General features: G+C 40.4%; 1 protein-coding gene across 10 annotated transcripts in view; it reads left to right on the top strand.

The window, feature by feature from the left end:
• The window catches only part of CDC42BPB (CDC42 binding protein kinase beta), a 90842-nt gene extending 71970 nt beyond the window's left edge, over positions 1–18872 (top strand). For 6 of the 10 annotated variants that reach the window (XM_088057178.1, XM_014249849.2, XM_005520108.3 and 3 more), the window contains 14 exons: positions 829–965; positions 1547–1686; positions 3240–3321; positions 6448–6664; positions 7054–7116; positions 9382–9978; positions 12939–13036; positions 13148–13232; positions 13366–13486; positions 13589–13706; positions 14632–14670; positions 14800–14905; positions 14997–15067; positions 17139–18872. In XM_088057178.1, the coding sequence (XP_087913304.1) occupies positions 829–965; positions 1547–1686; positions 3240–3321; positions 6448–6664; positions 7054–7116; positions 9382–9978; positions 12939–13036; positions 13148–13232; positions 13366–13486; positions 13589–13706; positions 14632–14670; positions 14800–14905; positions 14997–15067; positions 17139–17270 (2006 nt within the window). In that variant the 3' untranslated portion in view covers positions 17271–18872. The remainder of the gene's footprint in view (positions 1–828; positions 966–1546; positions 1687–3239; positions 3322–6447; positions 6665–7053; positions 7117–9381; positions 9979–12938; positions 13037–13147; positions 13233–13365; positions 13487–13588; positions 13707–14631; positions 14671–14799; positions 14906–14996; positions 15068–17138) is intronic. The other 4 variants (XM_088057180.1, XM_088057183.1, XM_005520109.3 and 1 more) reach the window with 1 other exon arrangement.
• The last annotated feature ends 4122 nt before the right edge of the window (positions 18873–22994 follow it).

Raw genomic sequence — 22994 nt, 5'->3', positions numbered from 1 at the left:
AAGCAGGTTTCTGTTGGTAGAAACAGGACAGCAAAATCTCTGTGGAAAGATTTGGCCCCTAAGCTGTGGGTCAGTTGCCTCGATATAAGACATTAACTCATTCCACAGTTCTTGTGGTCTGTCTCATGTGAAGTGGCATGTATTATGAGTTTTTTCTGTGTACTGTTTCTGTGTGAAATGCTCTGTAGACAAGACCTAGAGACCTCTGTCCCTTGCTGGTGCAGCACAAAGTGGTGCAAATGGTAAGAAAGTGTGCAATGCTAGTTTGCTCCTTATTTAAACTTACTTGAACTCTGGGCAATAGATACCTATGGCTCTTTCATCATGCAGTATTTCAGTCCTTGTCCCTGGTTTCTACTTTATATATGCTTTATTTATGTCATATCTTGTGTTTAATAATTTAACCCTTTCTGGTTTTTTCATCAGTTTAATTTTACTTTTTCTTGCAGTGTTCTTGTATATGTGGATCAAATTAAGCACCTATTAGCGCTACCCTATAATTTTTATTCCCCCTTTATTAATGCTATTTCTCTTCTGTGACTGAGTTAGCTTAACACCAGCAAGGCTGCCCAAATAATTTTCCTTGAAATGTGGACTGAGTTCCTGCCCTTTATGAATGTAATAGGCTAAAAAGAGGAAATAAAAGCACTTTGGAGAGTCTCATACAATATCTAGGTGTGTTCACTCCTTCAGCGTAGCAAGCTATTGCAATATTTGACTGCCAGTTTCAGTGTGATTAATTGATTTGCTGAGTGTAGACTATGTGAATCACCTGTTATGATTGACTCATACAGCTATTTCACTGTGAATTTTCTCTTTTGTACTTAGTGTGTTCATTTGCATGCCATGTTTCCTGCAAGGATAGTGCACCTCAGGTCTGCCCTATACCCCCTGAACAAGCCAAAAGGCCTCTTGGAGTAGATGTGCAAAGAGGAATAGGAACAGCCTATAAAGGTTATGTCAAGGTAACAGTCTTTTCTTCTTAGACAAGAAAAAATACTTAACTTCACTTACAGCTCTACATCTTGGAACCTCTAAGTATGTTTAAGCACATCTTCTAAATAGTGCTAAAGCCTTAAGGCTTTGTGTGCCACTGTGTAACTTACTTAACTTCCTTGCTTTAGATGTGGGAGAAACACTTTGTTTTACTACAAGAGCTGAAGGTCAGTAGATTAGTAGCTACAACGTTCATAAGCAGCAAGGGGAGAAAAAAAAGAATGGTTTAAGAAAGAATTTCTGTTATTTTTGATGTAAGCATAATATAAAAGGTAAACTGTCCTACCATTTTGGCATTGGTGAAGTATCTAAGCCTAATACCTTTATACAAGTCTTAATATATTTTTTTAAGTTGTAACAAGGAATGATTGAACTTAAAAGAGGAAAAACGATTGCTTGATTACGTGGTAATTTTTCATTCTATTTTGAAGGACCAGTAGAATGTGCTCTAATTCCGTTGGTCTAAGTGTAAGCATTTTCTAAATGTCCTGCTTTCTGTGTCTTCTATATGTAGCTTACACATAATAAGCAATCAGTTATTTACCTGCAGGTCCCAAAGCCTACAGGAGTTAAGAAAGGATGGCAGAGGGCTTATGCAGTTGTCTGTGACTGTAAACTGTTCTTATATGATGTGCCTGAAGGAAAATCCACCCAGCCTGGAGTTGTGGCAAGTCAAGTCTTGGATCTCAGGTTTGTATTGTTACAGCAGAGTAGAAGTCCTCTCTACTTTTTTCTTAACATGAGTGTTTATTCCTAGTACACAAGAAATTATATTTTGAGAGCTCTGGCCACAAATAAGATTTGTGTATTCTGTACATAAACTGAGTTTAGGCTGATAGAGTTGGCTCAACAAGAAATTACTTAAGTAACTTTACAGTCACTCACACTGCAATCAGCAGTATTTACAGTATTAGCATGCTTCTTCCTGGAATTCCATATGCACCTGTAAAAAGCAAGTGTATATTGGTAGATTGCTTTTCCCGTGTACTCAGACCTCCACACTGAGTCACAGATCATCCCATAACCAATAAGTTCAGGAATGTTAAAAAAATCGAAGAAGTCTGCAGAAAAGCACCAACTAATTTATGCTGAAAGTGGCTCTGACCCTGCCTTTTAACAGGAATTACTATTTCATGGGGAACCATCTGAACCAGTGAACACTGTCTACCAAATATCTGAGACGTAGGTTGATCAGAGTAACCAAGGAAGTTTTTTTTATTTCAATTTATGGAAATATGAAGAAAGTCTAATACCTTTGAATGTTACAGCACCTTTGTACCTGTGTTGAATACAAAGTTTGCATCCACAAGCAGCTTGATTTATATTTTTTCTAGACAGCAGTACTGTGGGGTTGCACCAGTACTGCTGTGCTGTTCTCACACTCACTGGGAACTGTCACTGTCAGCTCCCTGACATGCTGGCAGCAGGAGCAGGAACGTGGAAGTATTGCAAATAGCAGCATTCACATCAGTGCATTGCTTGAAGCAGCTCAGCCAGATACCATATACCAACTGTCCCATGCTTTCTCTGCTTTTTGTAGCTGTCCCTTTGAGGCTGTCATGTGAGGATTCTTAGATCTTTTTAATAGATGTTAACCACCACAGCTATGAATTCTAGCATGGGCAAGTTTCAGACATTAATGTTGTCTTCGCACTAAAATTGGCAATAATAATGATCAACTTGGTCAAATTCAGTTTAAAAAGGCTAGTGTAGACAAGCCCTCTGGAGTGGAGCACTCTGAAATGCAAAAGTTGTTCTGATGTCTGTTTATTTTACTGTAATAGAGAATTAAATCTAGCTGTTTTGAAAATCCTTATTTGAAACCCACAAACTATAATTATGTTGCCAAGAGCTTTTTATGTGATTTTTCTTTTTTTCCAAAGGCCCCTCTCTTGCTATACATTGAGGTATGAATTATTCATTTCTAATGTGTCTGCTGGGCTGGAAGAGCAATATTCTTGCTTCTAATTGTAGAATAGGTGTGGTTGGGACACCAAAACTACACAAAGCCACCCCACTTAATTTCAGGTGGACTGAGATACACGTACCAGATGCTATAGAGACATAACTGAGGCTTGTGAATTGTTTGGGTCAAGGATGGTTAGAGCATAACAAAGCAGTTGTGACCTCTGTGTGGTGTTAGGAGATTGCAGCCTATTGAAACAGTGATGATACCAATTAGATTTTGCTGAGTAATCCTCGTGTCTGTTGTGTGTGATGATCTTGTTCTCTTTTCTCACTAGAGATGAAGATTTTTGTGTGAGCTCTGTCCTAGCATCGGATGTAATACATGCAACTCGGAAAGACATCCCTTGTATATTCCGGGTATGGCTACCAACTGACTCTTACAGAAAATACCAGATACATACCAGTGTTTTGTTTTGATAATGGCATGTGCTGTCCATATCTGATGTTGATTTTATAGAAGTGTAAGAATTTACAAGGGCTGTGCTGACATATGTAGACGAACAATATGGTGCTCCACTTATAGGTAAACTGTAAAGAACAGAGTTCTCCTTATTTACCTGCTTCCTTGTATATGAAGTTCGGTGCTTTTTTTATTTTCCCGATTATAATTCAGTATATTTTCTCCCTTCTTACATTGGTATTACCAGATTCTGGTTTTTCTTGCTTTGCTTTGGACTCTTGCTTTAGGAACCAATGCTGTAACAGAATATTCTGAAACTGATCTAGTTTCCTTAATTTCATATTTAAGTATAGTAGGAAAAAAAAAGATAAAATAATGAGCTGAGCTATAATATCCCCTTTTAGTGTATGTTCCATCTGAATACTGTATTTAGTTTTTAACAATAGGTACTTAATTCTTATGTTTTGTGTGAATCATATTAAGTATGGAATTCTAAAATTTAGAAAGGAATACAGTAGTAGCCAGTATCTATAGCCCCTTACATTTGAATACAGAAATTCACTGTCTTCAATGTCTCTGGTCTTCATCCATTTAGAATCAAGTCAGGAAAACATGGAAAGCAAAGAGCTGTCAATCAATCACAGTCCCTGTATTTGGTCCTTCAGGATTTTACTTGGGAATTATCTTTGCTCCTTGTTTGTGTCTCTACTTTTCTGTTTTTTTGTAAAATTATTTTCTGCAGTGAATTTTCATACTTTGGTTTACTACTACCTTTACTTTAAGTTTCTACTTGTTTGTATTTTGGTTTTTGGGTTTTTTAGTTCCCATCTGCCTGCTCTCTTAAATTAGCAAACATGGAATACTGTAGGAAAGGACATCTGAGGAGAGAAAGCATGGTAGGCAGAATGATGGTTCATTCATTTAAGAACAAGGTATTCATACAGTTCAGCCTGCCTGACTTGTTGCTCTAATTTCTGCCTGCAGTTTTTAACTGAAAGGGTATCTAAATAATAAAAATAAATTTTTTTCAAATATCTCTGTTTAAAAATACTTGTGTGGATAGACATGACCAAATATCTCTATGGTGTCATCATCTTGGAAGCTGATATGTGAATATATCCATTTAGGTAGGGCACCAGAGAAGTTGCTGAATTACACCTCTTTTCTCAGTTCTGTGTCCTCCTTCAAAAGCAGGAATTTCTAAAACTAGAAACCACTAAACCTGATGGGGAGAGTCTCTTCTCAGTTTCATTTAGTTCTAGATCTGCATCTTACTGACACAATCCCATAGACTAGCTTGTACAGAACAGTTTAAGCTGTTAATTCACATCATCTGTGTAAAAATGTGGTCCTTCTTTTGTGCATGTCATTGCACATAACACGATGATGTTGGTGGCCTACAAAAGACAGATTATAATTTATTCTGGATCTTCTACCAGCAGATAACAATAACAGAATGCTGCCAAACACTAAAATGTTCCCATCTCTGAAGCACCATGAATTCAAGAACAGTAAGAATTCGTCTCGGATTCAAACATTTCTCCTTGGTAACCAGTTTTTAAACCTGGATGTTAGGCCATGCTGACATTCAGACACCTCAGTCTTAAGTGCTGCCATCAATACACATTTTTAATAATAGTGTAAGAGTTGGCTGTGGTGGAGTGCTTCCACAGCTTAGCAGTTTGAGTTAAGAAGCCTTGAATTTCTTAGCAAATAATGTATTTTTGTATGATGAAGAATGCAATATATATTACGACCAACTACTCACTTTTTTTTTCTTGGATTTGACTATATGTAAGTTGCCAGCTTCAAAAACTGAGGAGTAATACATGGTGGCACTTCAAAGGGAAAACAATTGCTGGAATTTGGTTTTGTTTTGTTTTCTAAACATATTATCCATTATGTCTCCATCTGTCTTTAAAATATTAGTGCTTAGTTACAGTTTCAACAGGAACAAACCTTTATGCAGAGTAATAAGAGCTATAAGCAATAGCAACTTCTCAGTTCTCTCCCTATCTCCCTTCACCTCCACCTTCATCTTACTTACGAACTTCTGTCTTTGACATCCTGTTGTCCCAAGTGTACTTTCAGATATATTTTATCTTTGTGTGTTACTGTTTAATTCACTCTTCCAGGAATTGTGTGTTGTATTACCACAACATTCATCCTTATGATTTTCTTACAACAGCATGTAGGCTGAAGGTCTGCTATTCCATGTTACAGCCTTCAGATTTGCACTTTTACATCTTTTGTTGCTTTTTTCTGTTTAACTGTTGTTACTCAGAGTCTGTGTTGAGGGCTGATCCTGGCTGTTGGCCTGTTTGTCTGTGGCTGAAAGTATAGTTCCCATGATACCATAAACCTTTCAGTCTCTTCATGCAGTACAAAAAACCAAAATGTTAAAAAATTCTGCATGCATTCTTCAGGCAACCTCAGTTTCTGGATAGTTTTTCTGTTTAGAACACGTTCTGCTTTGAGATTTATGGGAGGATTTAACTGAAAATTAAGTGAAGCCATAGTGATTTTCTTTTAACACAGGGATGTGGGAGAATGCAGTACTTCAGTCTCAAATATTGCTTTCCTCCAGAGCATTGAATGCAGATGTGCTCTTCCTTTGGACAGATATTTGGAAAATTAGATAACAAAATCAAAATCTAGAACTGATGATAGCAATGCCTTTGGGATGGCAATGCTTTTGGGTTTAAATGCATCTGGTTCACAGAGCATGTGTGTTGGTCTCAGCAAGTTGTGGGTGGGTGGGAGGGAGGCATCAGGACAAACTATGGTTCAGAGCAGGAAGGAGCCTTTTACTGCCATGTATTGATTATTGTTGCATTCCTTGCCCATGTTTTAGGATTCAGAATATTTAAGCAAGACTGAATACTTTTAAACGAAACCACTGCGGCTTGTGCAGGCTTGTGTTGTTTTTTTTTAAGCACTGTGTCTGTGTTAGCTGTGTTGTCTATGCCCCTTGGGTACATCATTCCATTGTCATGAGAAAATGTGGTTTATTTTCACAGTTCTGTGTGATAAAAAGGGCTTTTATTACACTGACTAATTTCACTGTCTCTGTCTGTTTAAAGGTGACAGCTTCTCTCTTAGGTTTGCCTTCAAAGTCTTGTTCTCTACTGATCCTGACAGAAAATGAGAATGAAAAGAGAAAGTGGGTTGGAATCCTAGAAGGGCTGCAATCTATCCTGCACAAAAACAGGCTGAGGAACCAGGTTGTGCATATTCCACAAGAAGCCTATGACAGTACACTGCCTCTTATTAAAGCAAGTTTAGCTGCTGCTATTGTAGGTATGTTTGTTTAACTTTTATCAGCTTGTGAAGGTTGTTGGAACTTTTAGATGGGCTTCTATAATGAGAGCACTGACACCTTGAAATAAATTCCTCAGCTGAATTCCTTCATAGGAATTTAATAATGGGTGAAGAATGCTAATCTTGCATTGATATTCAGGTTTCTTCATCCACTTGAAATAAATAATACTGTTGAGTTGTTCAGCAGGTTGTTTTAGCAATATGGTATATAGCATGCTTTTGACACTGTGTGAACTCAAGCAAAATTGATTTGCTGGTGAAAATCTGTTTGTGCAGAAATTTTTTCAGCTGTTCAAAACAAATAGCCTGTTTTAAAGATAAGACCAAGCATAGCTGAATTAATGTCCTTTTTTTCCCTCTTGGTTTAGATCGAGATAGAATAGCAATTGGTTCAGAAGAAGGACTGTATGTGATAGAGGTGACCCGTGATGGTAAGTTAGGCCATAATGCATGCAGTAATTACATATGAAATAATGAGTTCCATAACTTTTACTGCTGCTCTAATATAGGCTGCACAACAGCCTTTCATGTATAGTAAGTATTAAGCACTCAGTTAATTGATGAGAAGGAAGAGTGAATGTGAGATATAAGCACTAATTTGGTCATTATCGTTACATTCAGTTGACTGGCTGAAATTAAAGGTGTGAGTTACTGGGCATATTCTGACAAATTTTCACCTTAGCTGTGTTCCCAGAGCAGTTATCAAAATGCTTCAGCACACAGAGCATGCACAGCACACACAAAGTTCATAGTCTTCCCTTTAGAGCCTCCATGTCTCATCTGCTTCTTCCAGAAATTTGGCAGCCATTCACATTCTCTTGCAGACTGATGCTATCCAAAGCAAATGTGTCTTGGGGTGCTAGTCTTGTCAGTGATTTTCTCAATTCATTTTTCTGGGTAATTTAGTTTGTGGCTATTTGAATGTCGTATTTTACTCACGCTAAAGCTTGCATTTCAATGTAAATAAAGCAGTGAATACAGATTTTTAAAGACTTACTTGACTTTCAAAATTAAATTATATCAGGGATGTGGTTTTGGGTCAAAAGAAAAATGTTATTTCTTCTTCTTGTTTAAAATAAGACATTGCCCAGTTCCAGGAGAAACTGCTTTATACATGGAGACAGCAGATATTTGAAATTCTTTTTAGCAGTAATGAATGCCATTCCTTTGAGTAAATTTCCAGTGGTCACCATTCATTAAGTAGTTAGATATAAACATAACTTGAGATGCAAATAATTCCAGGGATTCCAGTACAGCTTCTTGCATAAAAAAGTTGTCAATTTAATTTGAAAGGTCATTTCATAAAGGAGCAATTATCTGCATCACCATGTCATATGTAAATGTGAAAATTAATTACCAATTTTGGTTTTAAGTTAAGAAATGTTTTGGAGGAGTTTTCTATGGCCAGTTCTGTGCATTAATAGATTTTTATAAATTGTAATCTGTTTTTCATTTTATAGCAGTTGTAATTTTTAGTGTTAATTAACTGCCAGCTGTTTATATCAAAGGTCTTTGTGTAGAATATTTCATAATTCTTGACAAATAAGCTGGAGTTGGAGCAAGGAAGAAAACCATTTATCTGGCAAAGCCAGTTATTTCCTAGACTATTTCTTCAGACATTTCATCTATTTATGCAAATAGGGGTACACCACAACAGCACTTTGTGATTTAAACAGCTAAAGTCTTATTGCCATGTTTAGAGAATTTGGTAACTTTGGTTACATTACTCAGCTGTTACTGAAAAAAAAGGCAAAGAATTTCCAATTAAGAGTCTTCTGTTTTATTTTTTTAAACTACGATTCACAAATATTTTTAATGCATTCAGCTAGCAGAAAAATTAAAGTTACAATTCAATTTAATTGGTTTATGCTTATTAAGTTTCCTAGTTTAGAATTGCTCTTATGTTTGTACCCCATGAAATACTCACTGCATTCTTGAAAGTTCTTGTACAGCCAAGATCCCCAAAGAGCACACATTGTACCTAACCCCCTTAGCTGCCTCTAACCCTGCTTTAAAAAAAATGCATCCAACAGTAAAACTCCCCATGGGTAGCCTGCATAGTCCTTGCTCTGAGAAGGGTTTTCCTGGTGCCTGTCCTGAGCCTCTTTTCCTGCAGCCTAAGCCCATTCCTTCTTTTCCCTTCCCCATCACATACAGCTTTTTTTTGCCTGTCTGTATATGTGTTTTACATCCCCTTACTGTACTGCTTTTGTATCTGATGAGAGATCTGCCAACAGTACAGCATTTTGTGTCCTCACTTACCAGGATTAAATACTTCATATTTCTTAACTTTGTGTTCTGCTAATTTGGTCTTCCTCCAAAATTTACTGAAGATGCTGATGTTTTCATGGAGGTGGGACCCACTTCTGAAGATGCAGCATCTTGCACTGTACAGATGGTACAGATGCAATTATATAAAAAAAACAATACTCCATTTATCCTACATGTTAAGCAGCATTTTCACACAAAGTGTTGTTGAGATTTTATTGTGAATAGAGAGTGTTACAGGAATGCTTTGTTTCATTGTTTGCTCTGAGGATTAATAACGGAGAATCAAGCGTGTAATAAGTGCTCTTCCTCACCTGGTACGTGTCTGTGTTTAGATTAATTTTCAGGCATCACTATGTAGCAGTGCAGTGTTTCCGGGCCTGGTGATTTTCCTGTGTAACTTATGGCAGCTCTTGTTTCCTTTGCAGTGATTGTCCGAGCTGCTGACTGCAAGAAGGTGTACCAGATAGAGCTTGCTCCCAAAGAAAAAATTATCATCCTCATCTGTGGTCGGAACCATCACATCCACCTTTACCCCTGGGCCTCTCTGGATGGGTCAGAAGGGAACTTTGACATTAAGCTTGCAGAAACTAAAGGCTGCCAATTGATTACAACTGGAACACTAAAGAAGAGTTCTTCTACTTGTTTGTTTGTGGCTGTCAAACGACAGGTTTTTTGCTATGAAATTCACAGAACTAAACCTTTCCACAAAAAATTCAGTGAAATTCAGGCTCCGGGAATTGTACAGTGGATGACAGTGTTCAAGGACAAGCTCTGTGTTGGCTACCAGTCTGGGTTCTCTCTGTTGACCATCCAGGGAGATGGACAATCTATAAACCTGGTAAATCCTAATGACCCCTCGCTTATCTTCCTCTCACAGCAGTCTTTTGATGCCCTTTGTGCTGTGGAGCTCAGTAATGAGGAATACCTGCTTTGCTTCAGCCATATGGGAGTTTACGTCGATTCGCAAGGTCGAAGGTCACGCATGCAGGAACTAATGTGGCCTGCAACTCCTGTTGCCTGTAGTATGTATATGTTTTTCTGTTGCCATATCCCTGTTGCTGCTTTACTTGTCAGAAAATACTCAGCATTGTATTCAATTGTGCTTCAGTTTGTCTTTGAATATCAGGTTTAAGTTTTGATGAGTTAATAGACACATGGTTCTTCCTGGTGGTAGTGTTGGACTTGGAGATCCTGGATGATGCAAGAAATGCTCTGTCCTAGTACAGGACACAGAAGAATAAATAGTGGGATGCAATAGTTTCTACAGAGAGTAGGCCTGGATGCAGGACAGTGCAAGACTACCTGTCTGTGAAATTCTATAAAGGTTTTTGTTCACCTAGAGAGTATAAATGTCCAGTTGCCTGTAGGGTGTCTTCTGTGTATTGTACTCAAAGTACAGTAGAAAGCTGAAGAAGAAATGGAACTGCAAGTCTAAAGGTTCATAATAGAGAAAAATTTTCTCTTTTTGGTTTTAATTTTAGGATGACAATATTCAAAAATAGTATAGGTGAGGGCAATATTTGAACCACTCTGTTTCAGGAGCACTGGTTATCAGCTTGGTAGAACAGAGGTACATGCAGAGCATTTTTCAGTATTCAGTAGTCAAAGGTAGTTGATGATAAATCTGGTATTTCTGTTTGAAGCCAAAATAACAATTAAATTTTTTTGAATGATTGAAGGCAAGAAATACCTTTTTGTTTAAGCAGTACAGCAAGGAGTGAGGTGTATGTTGGTTTGATCAGGCCAGGCCCTAATAGGAATTCGTTTAATTTTATTTGACTTGAACTGAAATTGTTTGCTTACTTTACTGTGACCTAGTTCTGTACAGAAGTCTGAAGCAAAGTCCCAAGGAAACAATGTAGTGGCAAATTTACTTTAAAACACTATTACCTAAAACTAATGTTTCCTTTTCCTTAATCAGCTTTACAGATTTTTGCATTTCAGCAAACTAGACTTGCTAGTTAATGGTTTTGTCTGTTATTATTAGAAGTGTTCTTACTGTAAACTATTTAATAACATTCTTGTATGTGCAGTCCTGAGTGGTGCTGGCCTAGGGCTGTTTTTGTAGAAAGAGCAACATTTTCTGCTGCCAAAGGAAATGGAATTACTTCCCTTTTCATTAGACTTGCCTGCCCTCCTCAGTCCCAGTGTCTGTCACTAGTGATAGTGGGTTTTTTAACTGTCCCATCAGGAGGTTGTAAAATTACAGAACGGTTTGGGTTGGAAGGGATCTTAAAAAGATCAACTCCTTCCAACTCCCCTGCCATGGGCAGGGACACCTTCTGCTAAACAAATTTTCTCAAAGCTCCATCCAACCTGACCTTAAACACTAGCCTGGGTGGAACAGCTTCTTCCACAGCTTCCATGAGCAACTTGTTCCACTGCCTCACCGTCCTCACAATAAAGAATTTCTTCCTAATATCTAGTCTAAACCCACTCTCAGTTTAATGCCATTTCTCCTTGTCCTATGACTCCATGCCCTTGTAAAAAGTCCCACTCCAGCTCCCTTGTAGCCTCTTTAGGTACTGGGAGGTGCTGCAGGGTCTCCCCAGAGTCTTCTCCAGGCTGAGAACAGCCCCAGCTCTCTCAGCCAGTCTTTTTAGGAGAGACCAGCAAAGTGGCAGTGATTCTGCTGCGGTAAAGCACCAAGTTGTAGAGAAGTTTTGGGACAAAACAGGCTTTGTGTCTGGGGTGTTCAGTGTCCTTGCCCTGGGAGAGGGCAGGGCGAGCACTAGCACAGCTCTGTTACCCCAGCTGGCCTGTTGGGGTTGCCCCTCCACCACCTGGTGCTGGTGTCCTGTGCTGAGCCAGTGTGGGTGTCCCAGGGCTGCCTGGCTCCCCTGCAGCCTGGTGCAGAGCCTTGGAGCCAGCTGCTCTGGAGGCTGGAGCGTGGGCAAGCACACTGCAGGCACTGACACAGCTCTCTGGGAACCACTCGAGATCTGGTCAAGCTCATCAGCTCTGACTGGCAAGTGCCAGCCTTGGCTACAGATGGTGTTTCTGCCTGATGCTCGGGTCTCCCTCTTGATTTGAACATCCAAGCCAGCTAAGACTGCATGTAATAAATGCTTGACCGTTAATCACTTTTGTGTTACATTTTTATGATAGCCGTCCAAGGTATTCTTTTAATGAATTTAAAAAATAGCACCACAACTGTACTTCAGTTCTTTTAAGAAGATTCTATGATGTGTTTAGTATCCTACTGGGTTATTTTCATTTGTTTATTGAAGCATCTTCTCTCTATTAAATCCCTTAAGTTTCTAGTAACTGCTTTTTACATCAGGAGACAGTCTTTACAAGAACAGAAGCATGTTGATACAAAGCTCTGGAGTTCTCTGCTTTTTTGACCTAAAATAAACTTGTCTGCTGCTGCCTTTTATACTTTAAGGAAAAAAAAAAAATAGTTGAAAAGAGAAAATGAGTTACAGACTTTAAGCATTTTTTAAGTTGACATTTTTCTATCAGCTTGATGAAAGTAACCCATACATGAATATCTAAAGCTAGAAAATTGTAAGCAAAAAGAGGAAGGAAATTGAGAGCAGATCTGCATCATGAGTTCATGACCCAGCTCACAGATGGTGGCTTTCTCATCTCCTCTGCACACAGCAGATGTATAGTTAGGTTGCTGCTTCTGAAATGAAGTAATCCATAGCAAAGATAGCTGCTCAGTTCCTACCTCCTAGCAAACTTGTATACATCTAAAAACTTCAGATGCTATTTTGCAATTTCATGAAATGGCAATGTGAAATTTTAAAAAATACTGAAAGGGTCCAATTTAAATATTTCCATGATGCTGGTAGTTGTCATTAGTAAATCTATTCTCACAAAAAATCTATTTGAAAGTGGGACTTTGAAAATGTGTTTTAAAGTGTATCTTGCACATAGTGGAAAACTTATAACTGTTGAAATCTGCTCAAATATTTGTCAGTTCTGGACTAGTGAAATGACATTAGGGTTTTCTGTTTGTTTTCAATCAATGCAGGTTGCAATTCTTCATATGTAACAGTGTATAGTGAGTATGGTGTTGATGTGTTTGATGTTAACACTATGGAATGGGTCCAGACTATTGGCCTGCGAAGGGTAAGTAATTTTCTTTGAATATTGAACTTAATGGGGTTGCTTTCAAATGAGGTGTTTCTTCACAGTATATTCTAGATTTGAGGTAATTCTCTGTCTCCTTCCTCAAAACAGATCAGACCATTAAACATGGATGGCACACTGAACCTCCTTAACTGTGAGCCACCAAGGTTAATATATTTCAAGAACAAGTTTGCAGGTGAGTCCTGAGCAAGGGGAGAAATGGGGAACTCATTCTAACTGGTTAATTGTCACCATGTTACCTTTGCACTAGATGAAATTTGTGTTGAATGTGTCTGGGTCAGCGTGTACCTCTGTATGTGCTATTGCAGCAGGAGCTGGCCTCAGTGTACCAGAAACATCTGACAACAGCAAGAAGCAAATGCTTCGAACCAGGAGCAAAAGAAGATTTGTATTTAAGGTTCCCGAGGAAGAGCGGTTACAGCAAAGGAGGTAAGAATTTATTTGTAAATTTGTAAAAAATCACTGAATATACATGATGACATGCAGAGAGACTGGGGATGCTAATAGTAAAAATCACTCTTGTTTTTTTAGGGAAATGCTTAGAGACCCTGAGCTAAGGTCAAAGATGATTTCTAACCCAACGAATTTCAACCATGTGGCTCACATGGGACCAGGAGATGGAATGCAGGTCCTCATGGACCTCCCACTGGTAAAATACATTTATAAGGGAGGGATATATATGTGCATTTGTTCTTGCTCACAAAAGACATGAAGATGAGCTGGATGGGCTCAAATATTATCTTTGTACCGAATTCTTCTTGAAATCCTTTTGAGAAAGGTGAACCTTCCTGTTGTGCAGTACTTCTAAATCTTGTGCAAGGAAATACTGTTAGCTGACTTATGAATGAGACACTGAAAGACAGATATCACTGCCAGAAGCTTGTTAGTAGTTTTGTATATAATCAGTCTCTCCTCCTTCCTTTTTCTTGTTTGTCTTCTTAAAATAACAGAATGAATTTCCTTTCCCCTCATCCTCTCAACATTCTGCTCTTGGTATCACCTCCAACAGGCTTTGAGCACGTCTATCACATGAGCCCTATCTCTGCTGAAATCTCTCTCCAGAGTGACCATTCCTCACTGCAAGGCTCCCTTCTGCTTTCTTCCTCTTCCTGTCCCTCCTCTGCTTCCCTAGCAAGGGTAGGAGTAGCTACAAACTGTTAGGAACTGGAATATGGTATGCTTGTGGCACTTCACCAATTCTAGAGCAATAACAAGGGGAAAAAAATAATGCTGTGGAGGTAACTAAAATGCATGTGACTTGCAGTGCTTTATAGCATTAATTTTAGTTTGTATTTAACTAATACAGCATTTTATGAGCTATTTTGGTGTTAAATCCACAAGAGGAAGATGTGGAGGTACACTTTTATGTTCTGTATGTACCCTCTGTCCTACAGCTGTGAGTCAGGCTTTCTCTTCTCTTTCTCAGATAGTCCAGATGTGGGTCAGGCATTTGTCATTTCAGCAGGAGGAGGAAAGAAAGCAGAGCTGTTAGTACAGTCCCTTCATAGACAGTTTGCTGGCTGACAGGTTTAAGTGGCTTCTGTGGGGCTTAGTTCTTTCTCTGTCTTTCTCAGGGTTTGTGTCTGTTACTGAAAATATGTGGATGTGGTCAAGTAAGTTCAGTTTTTCTACCAACACTGGGTTGTAATAGCTTCAAAAGCACAGTAAAGTTATCACGAGTAACAGCTTCTCATTGGATAGCTTTTGTTGCTGACTAACAGGGTGTTTCATTTCAACTGTAGAGCGTCCTACCTCCTGCCCAGGATGAAAAAACCTGTCCATCTTCAGCTAACCTGTCACGGCAGCAGCAGCAGAGGAACAAAACTTACATCTCATGGCCCTCATCAAGTAAGGCTGGGAGCAAGCTGGTCACTTCTGAGCTGTAATCTGTGATATCAACAGGAGCTGTAAACTGCCTTTTGTCCTTCACTCTCTGCAGGTGGCAGTGATGTGGGAGCAGGCATGCCTTCCCGAAGTATGTCTGACCCTGACCAGGAGTTTGACAAAGAGGTAAAACAGCTTCTGTAAATGGAGACCAATGATACCCTGTTGACGTAGATTGTTCTCTTTTTCCAATAAATTACATTCCCAAGGAAATACTTAATAGAGACATTTATGGAGATGTTTTCTTTCCACAAGTGTTTTTCCCAGTCTGTAATACTTGTTTCCAAGTTAGATACACCATCACAAAAGCAAAGCTGTGAAAAGATCTTCTTATGGTGATATTTTAAGAAGTACTATGTCTTGGATTAAGCTTTATAGGCAATGGAAATTTGACTAATTGATGAGATGTCCTCAAAGCTCCTAAAAATGTTCTCTGGGATATTAGCATAGAATAGCAAAGTAATATGACTAGTTAAGTAATTTTCTGTGCTGCCTTAAGGAAGACTTTTTGTAATGTAACTTGAGAAGGAATCAAATTTATAACATGGAAAACTGCTTTTAGCAAGAATAAGAGTATGTGCTAGTAGTCACCAAACTGAAAATGTCGTGGCTCAACAAAACTGATGTTCCTGGATCTGAACAGAGAAGATACATGATTTTTGTATCTGTTATTTATCATGTGTTTTCTTCCAAGCTTTGCTACAGTCCTATCTGTGCAAGGAAAGTGTTAGGAATTATTCCTGGGAGGCAAAGTCCCTGATTAAGATCTTTTATAGTGCTTTTGGTACCCAACTGCGGACCCATATAATGCTCTGAATCTTGAAGCATGTTTTGGTGAAGCCAGACTTCTGCTGGATGCCTTAGCACATGCCAAGTCCAGAGTTCTGATCACACTTGTGGTCTTATTTCCTTTGTCACCTTCAGTTAGCCATTAAAAGCACATGAAAGTGGGGATCTCTAAACACAGGTGTTTTTGAAACAGTCTTGGTTTTCAAAGGCAGTTATGATGGGCAATGTTAGTTATTCTGCTCACCCTTCCCAAACTCCATTATATTACATGCTCTAATGGTAATTGTTGTTTCTAGGCACAAGTAATGATAGATTCAAAAGGGATTTTTTACAATCTTTTCTCTTTTTGGTAGCTCTTACAATTTCTTATGACTTCTTAAATTTTAAAAAATAGTAGTTTGAAACTGGTAAGAGGCTCTAATAATACCTTTTGGCTTTATACTGTTTCCCCCATGACTTTTGACTTTATGAACTGGATCATGTTAGGATAATCTTGTTATAGATTATCTTATTGTTCAAGCCATGCAAAATCTTCTCAACAGCATTCTTGAAGGACGTTACCTTTCAATCTATTTACTAATAGTATATATCTATTGTTACCTTTCAATCTATTTGCTAATAGTATATATCTATTTATTATATGTATTTCCCTTTCTTGAAAATAACTTGTTGCAACAGTAACAGGGGTTCTTTGTGCAGTATTTCATTAACTGTGAATGTGTGCAGTGCTCAGAATTGTAACACACCAAAATAGTGGGAAACTTGCCAGCCATCCTGTTGAAGTGAGACCAGCCTGTGAAGGCAAATACCCAACAACTAATCTAACACTGGGGAAATAACTGTGGCTAGTCTTTATTAGATATTGATGTAGGACGTACCCACTAAGTATATTCTGTTTCCAGATCTCGAGCCAGATTCTTGGCAGCCTTCACTCAGTTGTGAGGCACTTCACAGGCTTGTTGCTGTTTTGTAAACAGTTCATAATGCTTGTTTCCTTCCTCCTCACCAAACTGAAGATGATTTGACCATAGTTTTTGTATATTTACATGGGCAAATAAATCTGCTTCTGGGCTATAAAAATTGCCTAAAAATTGCAGGCTGGTAAATTCTGAACAACAGTGAGCAGATAGATGCATTCCATCAGGAAAACTTTGCAATGGCTAAAGGAGAGGAGACAGAGATGTAGCAATTTCCACATACTTTACCATAATTCCTGTTGCATCAGAAGGTCACCTTTGGGACTGCACTAGAGCCTGTTGATGGTAATGGAAGTACTTGCTTGAATGTTTAACTATGAAATTAATCTAATGCACACTGCTTCGAAGGTGTTGCTCTGCCTTTGAAAGCTTTTGAGTGTAAAGAATTCACTTCAAGTAAACATAATTTTTTTAATGTTTCTCATTAACAGCCTGATTCAGACTCCACCAAGCACTCTACTCCATCTAACAGCTCAAATCCAAGTGGTCCCCCAAGTCCCAACTCTCCTCATAGGAATCAGCTTACGCTAGATGGACTGGACCAGTCGACCTGTGATGTGTAATGCCACCACTCTCGCCATTCCTGTCATCCACTACTCCATGGTGTTCAACAGCAGGGCAAAGCTGTCTCAGATGCTAGTGCCAAGACTGACACAGACTCTCTAGGGTTGTACAAGAATAATTATATATCCAGATTGTAGATACAAACTATGGAAATGAAGAAAATTCTTTACTAATAGCGATTGAGCTTTTTACGCAGAATTGTTCACTGCTCAGTTACAGTTGATTCCTTTCTGCACAGCTGTGACACAGTTTTATTGCATAGGAGCATTTAAGGCCACCAGTAAATAGTCTTATTCTTATGGTGAAAGAGAAATAGAGAGAGTTACTGATAATGTTGCTACAATATCAGGAATATTATTTTTCTATAGAATGATGTAATGTCTGATTAGCAGGAAATCCTTTTAGACAGAATTTGGACTTCTGAATAGGAAATGTGAGCAGGTCTAGTTACATCCTCAGATGAATACACTTTTCCCTTTTTCCCGTAACTGTTTTTTTCCTAAATCTTAAGGAGAATGGTAGGAAGCTGTAGGTCATTTCCAACATCAGTAGAATCACCAGGAAGTCAAAGAAAAGCTGGTTATAGTTTTGTGGCCTTGAAATTCATTTAGCCATTACATATACAGCTGCATAACTGTCTTTCTATCTTTTTACCAACTTTTTAGTCTTGTACATAGGACTACTGACAGTTATCTCTTTAACCATTCCCTGCTTTTAGTCCTCATCAGTCATTAGTCAGGGCTTTTAAAATACTGCTGTGAAAAGAATTTTACTCTAGTTCCTGCCTTTCTCCTCCTGAGAAGCTGTTTCTCCTGGGATTTTGGTGTGAAGACACACTACGCTGTTTAGGTAGCAAGCCTTCTTGTGGACACATTGCCCTCGGAGTCAGCTTGACCCAAGGGACTGTATCACACTAAAACATCAGTCTGTTCATTGGTTACCAAAGTGGAACGTGAAGGATGTGTAACTGGGGGTGCTGCTTTTCTCATTAATTATATCCTCACCTGCATGAAGACCCCATGATTATTAATCAAGTATTGATCATGTAGAAAAATGCACAACACACTCCTGTATATTTTGCGATGGCCCATGTGCGGTGATGTTTTGCGTGTATATTTAATCTCATGCTTCCATGTATTATACATTTAGTACTCAAGGATTTGTGACCATGTTTCATTAAAAGCTTGTAATTAATTCAGTGGCTGGCATATCCAGTTTGTCATTGTCACACTAGTGTGCCTTCTGTGCCAATTTTATGACAGTTGGATGTCACTTATTTAAAATTCAGTTTAAATGGGCTAATGATATACCAATGGCTAATGTTCTTTTCTGAAACACTGTATAGGACGTGCACTTATCTTTAGTTTAAACTGAGTGTTCTAGTCAACATTTAATCCTGTTACGTTAAGTGTTCGACAGTACTTGCTCTTTTTCTCAGATTCTTGATAAAGGGGCTCAGTTAGAGCTGGACACTACTGCTTTGGGGGTTTTCTGGTTTTTACTTTTTTAATGTAAGTCTAAGTCTTTGTAATTATTGAATTGTGAGAACATTTTTGAACAATTTACATGTCAATAAAGCAGAAGAGGGAGGTTTTAAAGTTTATAGTTGTCTGTCTTGACATCTGAAATCAATCTACCACTGGCACTTGGCTCCAGTCTCATGGTAAATTCACTTTGTTCACATGGACATTTGACATAATCTGAAGATATTTTGGAGCTCCGTACCCAAGCACTACAAGAAAGGTGCATATTGCTGAAGGTGAATGAATGTTCAGAAGCAGTGGAAGTCTTTCTGGTGGAATACAGTGCTGAAATTTTGTGCCCTCAGTTTGCTTTAGAGTTGTCATTTCATTGACTTGCTGACCCTATTAATTCCTTTTTAAATTATTTATATGACTCGTTACTTACAGCTGAAGCATAGAGAGGAGGCTGCAAGGGTCTATTCATACATCTTAAGTATCATAAAACAATACATACATTCCACTTGTTGTCAAAGCAGTACTCCCAAAGAAAGGCTTAGGAACATTTCAAGGATTGGTGTGTGAATGGTGCAGCCCCTCATACAGGGTTTTTTTTAAAGCTCTCCTCATGCTCTGGTATTTGAGCACCATAGAGCCCACTGTAGCTAGACAGTGCCAACATCTCCTCTAGGGTGTCCTGGGTAAGCATCCCTCATCCCTTACCGAGTGCCAAGTGTTCCTGAATTGCTTCCTGGTTTGTCTCACCCCTCACAGGAAAGGCCAAGGTGGGTGTTTTAGACCCTGCTGTTCCTTGCCTGACCAAACCTGCCTGGGCAGGCTGGGTTGGCTTGGAAAAGTGCACCCACACTCTGCCCTGGGCATGGGGTGATAGCTGACAGGAGGTTTGAGGGCTCTGTGCTGGAAGCTGCCTCACAAGTATTCATGCTAATCAGCCTTTGACTTTTAAAAAACATTTCTCCTGCTCTTGAGCTGATTTTTCTCTGCACAGTGAGGACTTAGGATGACAACAAAGTCTTTAATTATGGGGGTATTAAATCATAGCACTCAGCAGTGCCAGGGCTTGGTTATAATTTAAGCAGAAGAACGTTTCTAGAAAAATTAATTAATTGCTCATATGAATACATTATTCTTTTTTTTTTTTTCCTGCTTAAGTCTGGCCAAGCAGAATTCCTTCCCAAGTCCTCCACCACAGGCCTTTTCAGATCATCTTTTCCCTTATGGATTTTGATTCTAGTTAACTCAAGAGTCCTCTCGAGCCCTCAGGAAAATTTTCATAAATGCAGGAATTCAGGTGAAATGATTTTCTGACAATGCACTTTCTTATCCCTGGAGGCTGCTGGTCTAGGACTGAAAGTGAGGAATTGAGCTATGCAAGGAATGAGAGTAATTTGGTGTCTGCCTGTTTCTCTGCTCATTCCATTTTCACAGAGATATGACATCAGGTCCTGAAGCTGGAGTGGTGGGTGTACTGCTCACTGGAACAATTGGTCACTTCTAGCACAGATCTTTGCCCCTAAATGCTGAGTATTTTGGAATACATCATGGTATAACTTGCCACCCAAGAACTAAACTCATCTGCCACCATCTCTGTCTACAGAACAGGTGTGCTGAGAATAAACAGCTTCCTAAATACGTGCAGTCTGCTGGAGAGGGGGGTGGCTGGCTTTATCTTTGCAGGGTAAGTACTTAACACAGCTAAGCCACAGGGAGGGGACTTCAGTGTGGAAATTCTGAAGGTGCAGGCACTCTTGTTCTGCACAGCGCCAGATGGGCATCCCTGGGAGAAAGCAGATGTGTAAAAACCTGAAGAGCTGGCACTGGTAGCCTAAAGCCCTGAGAAGCAGGGAAGTGTTTGAGGGAAGAAATGACTGTGGGAACTGAACTACACCTTGAGGTGCAGTTAAGCAAAGTATTAGTGAAAGGAAGGTGGTGTATCATGAGCAAAAACCTTGTCTTGCTGAGTTTAGCTTATTTTGAAACAAAAAGGACACATGGCATTCTTGCATGCCAGGCTACTGGAGCATTTCGTGTTCCAGTTTGAACCATCTGCTCTGGATGAAGTGGCTCTGGCAGGCAGAAGGGAGGAAGACAATCCAAAAAATCAGTGTTCAGCTGCCCAACCCTTGCCTTCCACTGCTGTGGCAGCATCTCTGGCTGGCCTTCTGCCTGCTTGCATCCCTGTACAAGTGGCTCCCCTCTCAGTTTCCCCTTAACATACGTCCCTGGCAGCCTTGGGGCTCCTGCCAGCTCATGGGCTCAAGAGCTGCAACCAGTGCAGGGCAGCCCCTTCCTGCAGAGTGAGAGCTGCTCTCATGTCCTGGCCACACTCCTGGCAGGGCAGCACATGGGGCTGGAGGGGCTCTGCTTGAGGGAAAGGGGTTCCATGGGCACAGGACCACGTCAGGAGGACAGGATGGAAGGCACAGTGCCAGCACCATCTCAGTGCTTGCAAAACATCCTAAGCATGTTTTTGGGGATGGGGTGGTTACAAGACCAGGCAACACCTGCAGGCCTGGTGTGGGATGCCCAGGAAAGCCAAATGCTGGCAAGAACGTGTCCCAGCGGTGCCTGATGCTCAGGCCAGCCTGATGTTGCCATCAGGCAACCCTGTGGCAGGGTTAGCTGAGGACAGGAGCAGAAGACAGCAGGACGTGCTCAGCCAGTGGGAGCTGCAGTGCTGTGCTCCAGCCAGAGGAGGAACATGGACTAAGGAATCAGCCCCTTCCCTGTCCTTGCAGCAAATATTTTCCCTGCTCCCCAGTAAGCTGCAGCACTTTTTTGTCATCTGACTGCTCAGGTTCACGCAGGTTTATTGATGCTTTCTCATGGATAAAACCCTCCAATCTTTTTCAGCCTCGCCTCCTTTGCTGTTTCTTACGCAGCCCCTGCTCTGTGGTCCCGTGAGGATGAGCAGTGCAGAGCCCTGCATGCTGATGGGCACGGCCAGAGCTGCCACCCCGCAGTGCCTTGGCCAGCTCCTGCACTCCGGTGAGACCAGTCCCTGCCAAATACCCTCCTGCCACTGCTTCCTCCTGCTAAGAGATATAAAAAAATAAATCTATTGAGCCAAGTCTGTCTTGAGGCTCAGGGATATTTTGAGGACTCTGCCACAATCTGGGTTTGCACAACTTGTGTGAGCGGCTTCATCGTGCAAAGAGAAGGCACTGTACTACGAGTTGGTGTCCATTACTAGTGTGCAGTTTGCTTTTTCTTTTGAGACTCTGGGAAGCAATGACTCCTGAGATCTTGCCATTAACACTAATGCATTTTGAATTAGTCTGTCACAGTGGGGACCCCTGACACTCAGGACCAGAAGCAAAACAAAGCCATCAGGTGCCCAGACATGCCGTGCACAGCCTCGGTGACATAAACCACCCATCTAATGTGCTGCTTACTAAAGGTGTCTGTGAATTAAATTCCGTCTTTAGACAGGATCCCAGGAGACACGTACCAAACGCCTTTGCTCTGCCCTGCCTGCACCGTGGCTGTGTGTGTGTGTGTGTCGGTGTGCAGCAATCACAGATACAATCACGGATACAGCTGTTTTTCCAGCAGCTCTTGGTTCCTGGCATCACAAACTCACTGTGGTGCTTCATTTTGTTTCTGCAGAGCTCCCCCCTCCCTGCGGCGCGTTCTGTACGAGCGAGCGGACGTGGCTCCTGAAGGAAAAGTACAGACTGTGCTCTGCTCATGCACTGACAAAAATTGATCTCTACTTTAATTAAAGCCTCTATTGTAAGTGACCTCGAGCCGCTACTGCATTTTAAAAATGAAGCTTCGCCAACGGCAAATCCGTACATGCCAACACTTAGGGGTGACCAGGTGGAGATTCCTGCCACAGGGTGGTCTGCCTCCCCCCGTGTCAGTGATGTGTCCCAGGATGGTGTCCCACCCCAAAAGCACATGCCAGCCCATGGCTCACCCTCAAATCCCTGTGTGTCCAGGCAGGACACAGGCTGAGGTCCTCAGCCACTTGCAGAAGGACACTATCCCGACACCATCTTGTGCAATGGTCCCTGTTGCCCAATGGGTCGTCTCTTCTCTCCCTTAGCCTGTGGCCATGGGATGTTCCTGTCCTTCCTCATCTGCACATGCTGAGGGGATGCAGCCATCGAGAGCCCTCCCAGTCCTCACATCACAATTCACACTCACAGTGAGCAAGGCCCAAAAATAGCCAGGGAGGAAAGAAATTCACTCTGAGGTAGGGTCAGACCCCCCAGACCCTGGGGGTCACCCCTGAGT

The sequence above is a fragment of the Pseudopodoces humilis genome, chromosome 7 (genome assembly GCF_049639895.1).
Source record: "Pseudopodoces humilis isolate 2021_Gansu_Grassland_sample_001 chromosome 7, ASM4963989v1, whole genome shotgun sequence".
Lineage (NCBI taxonomy): Eukaryota > Metazoa > Chordata > Aves > Passeriformes > Paridae > Pseudopodoces > Pseudopodoces humilis.
Note: the sequence above shows the minus strand (reverse complement) of the source record. Positions and strands in the feature narration are given on the sequence as shown.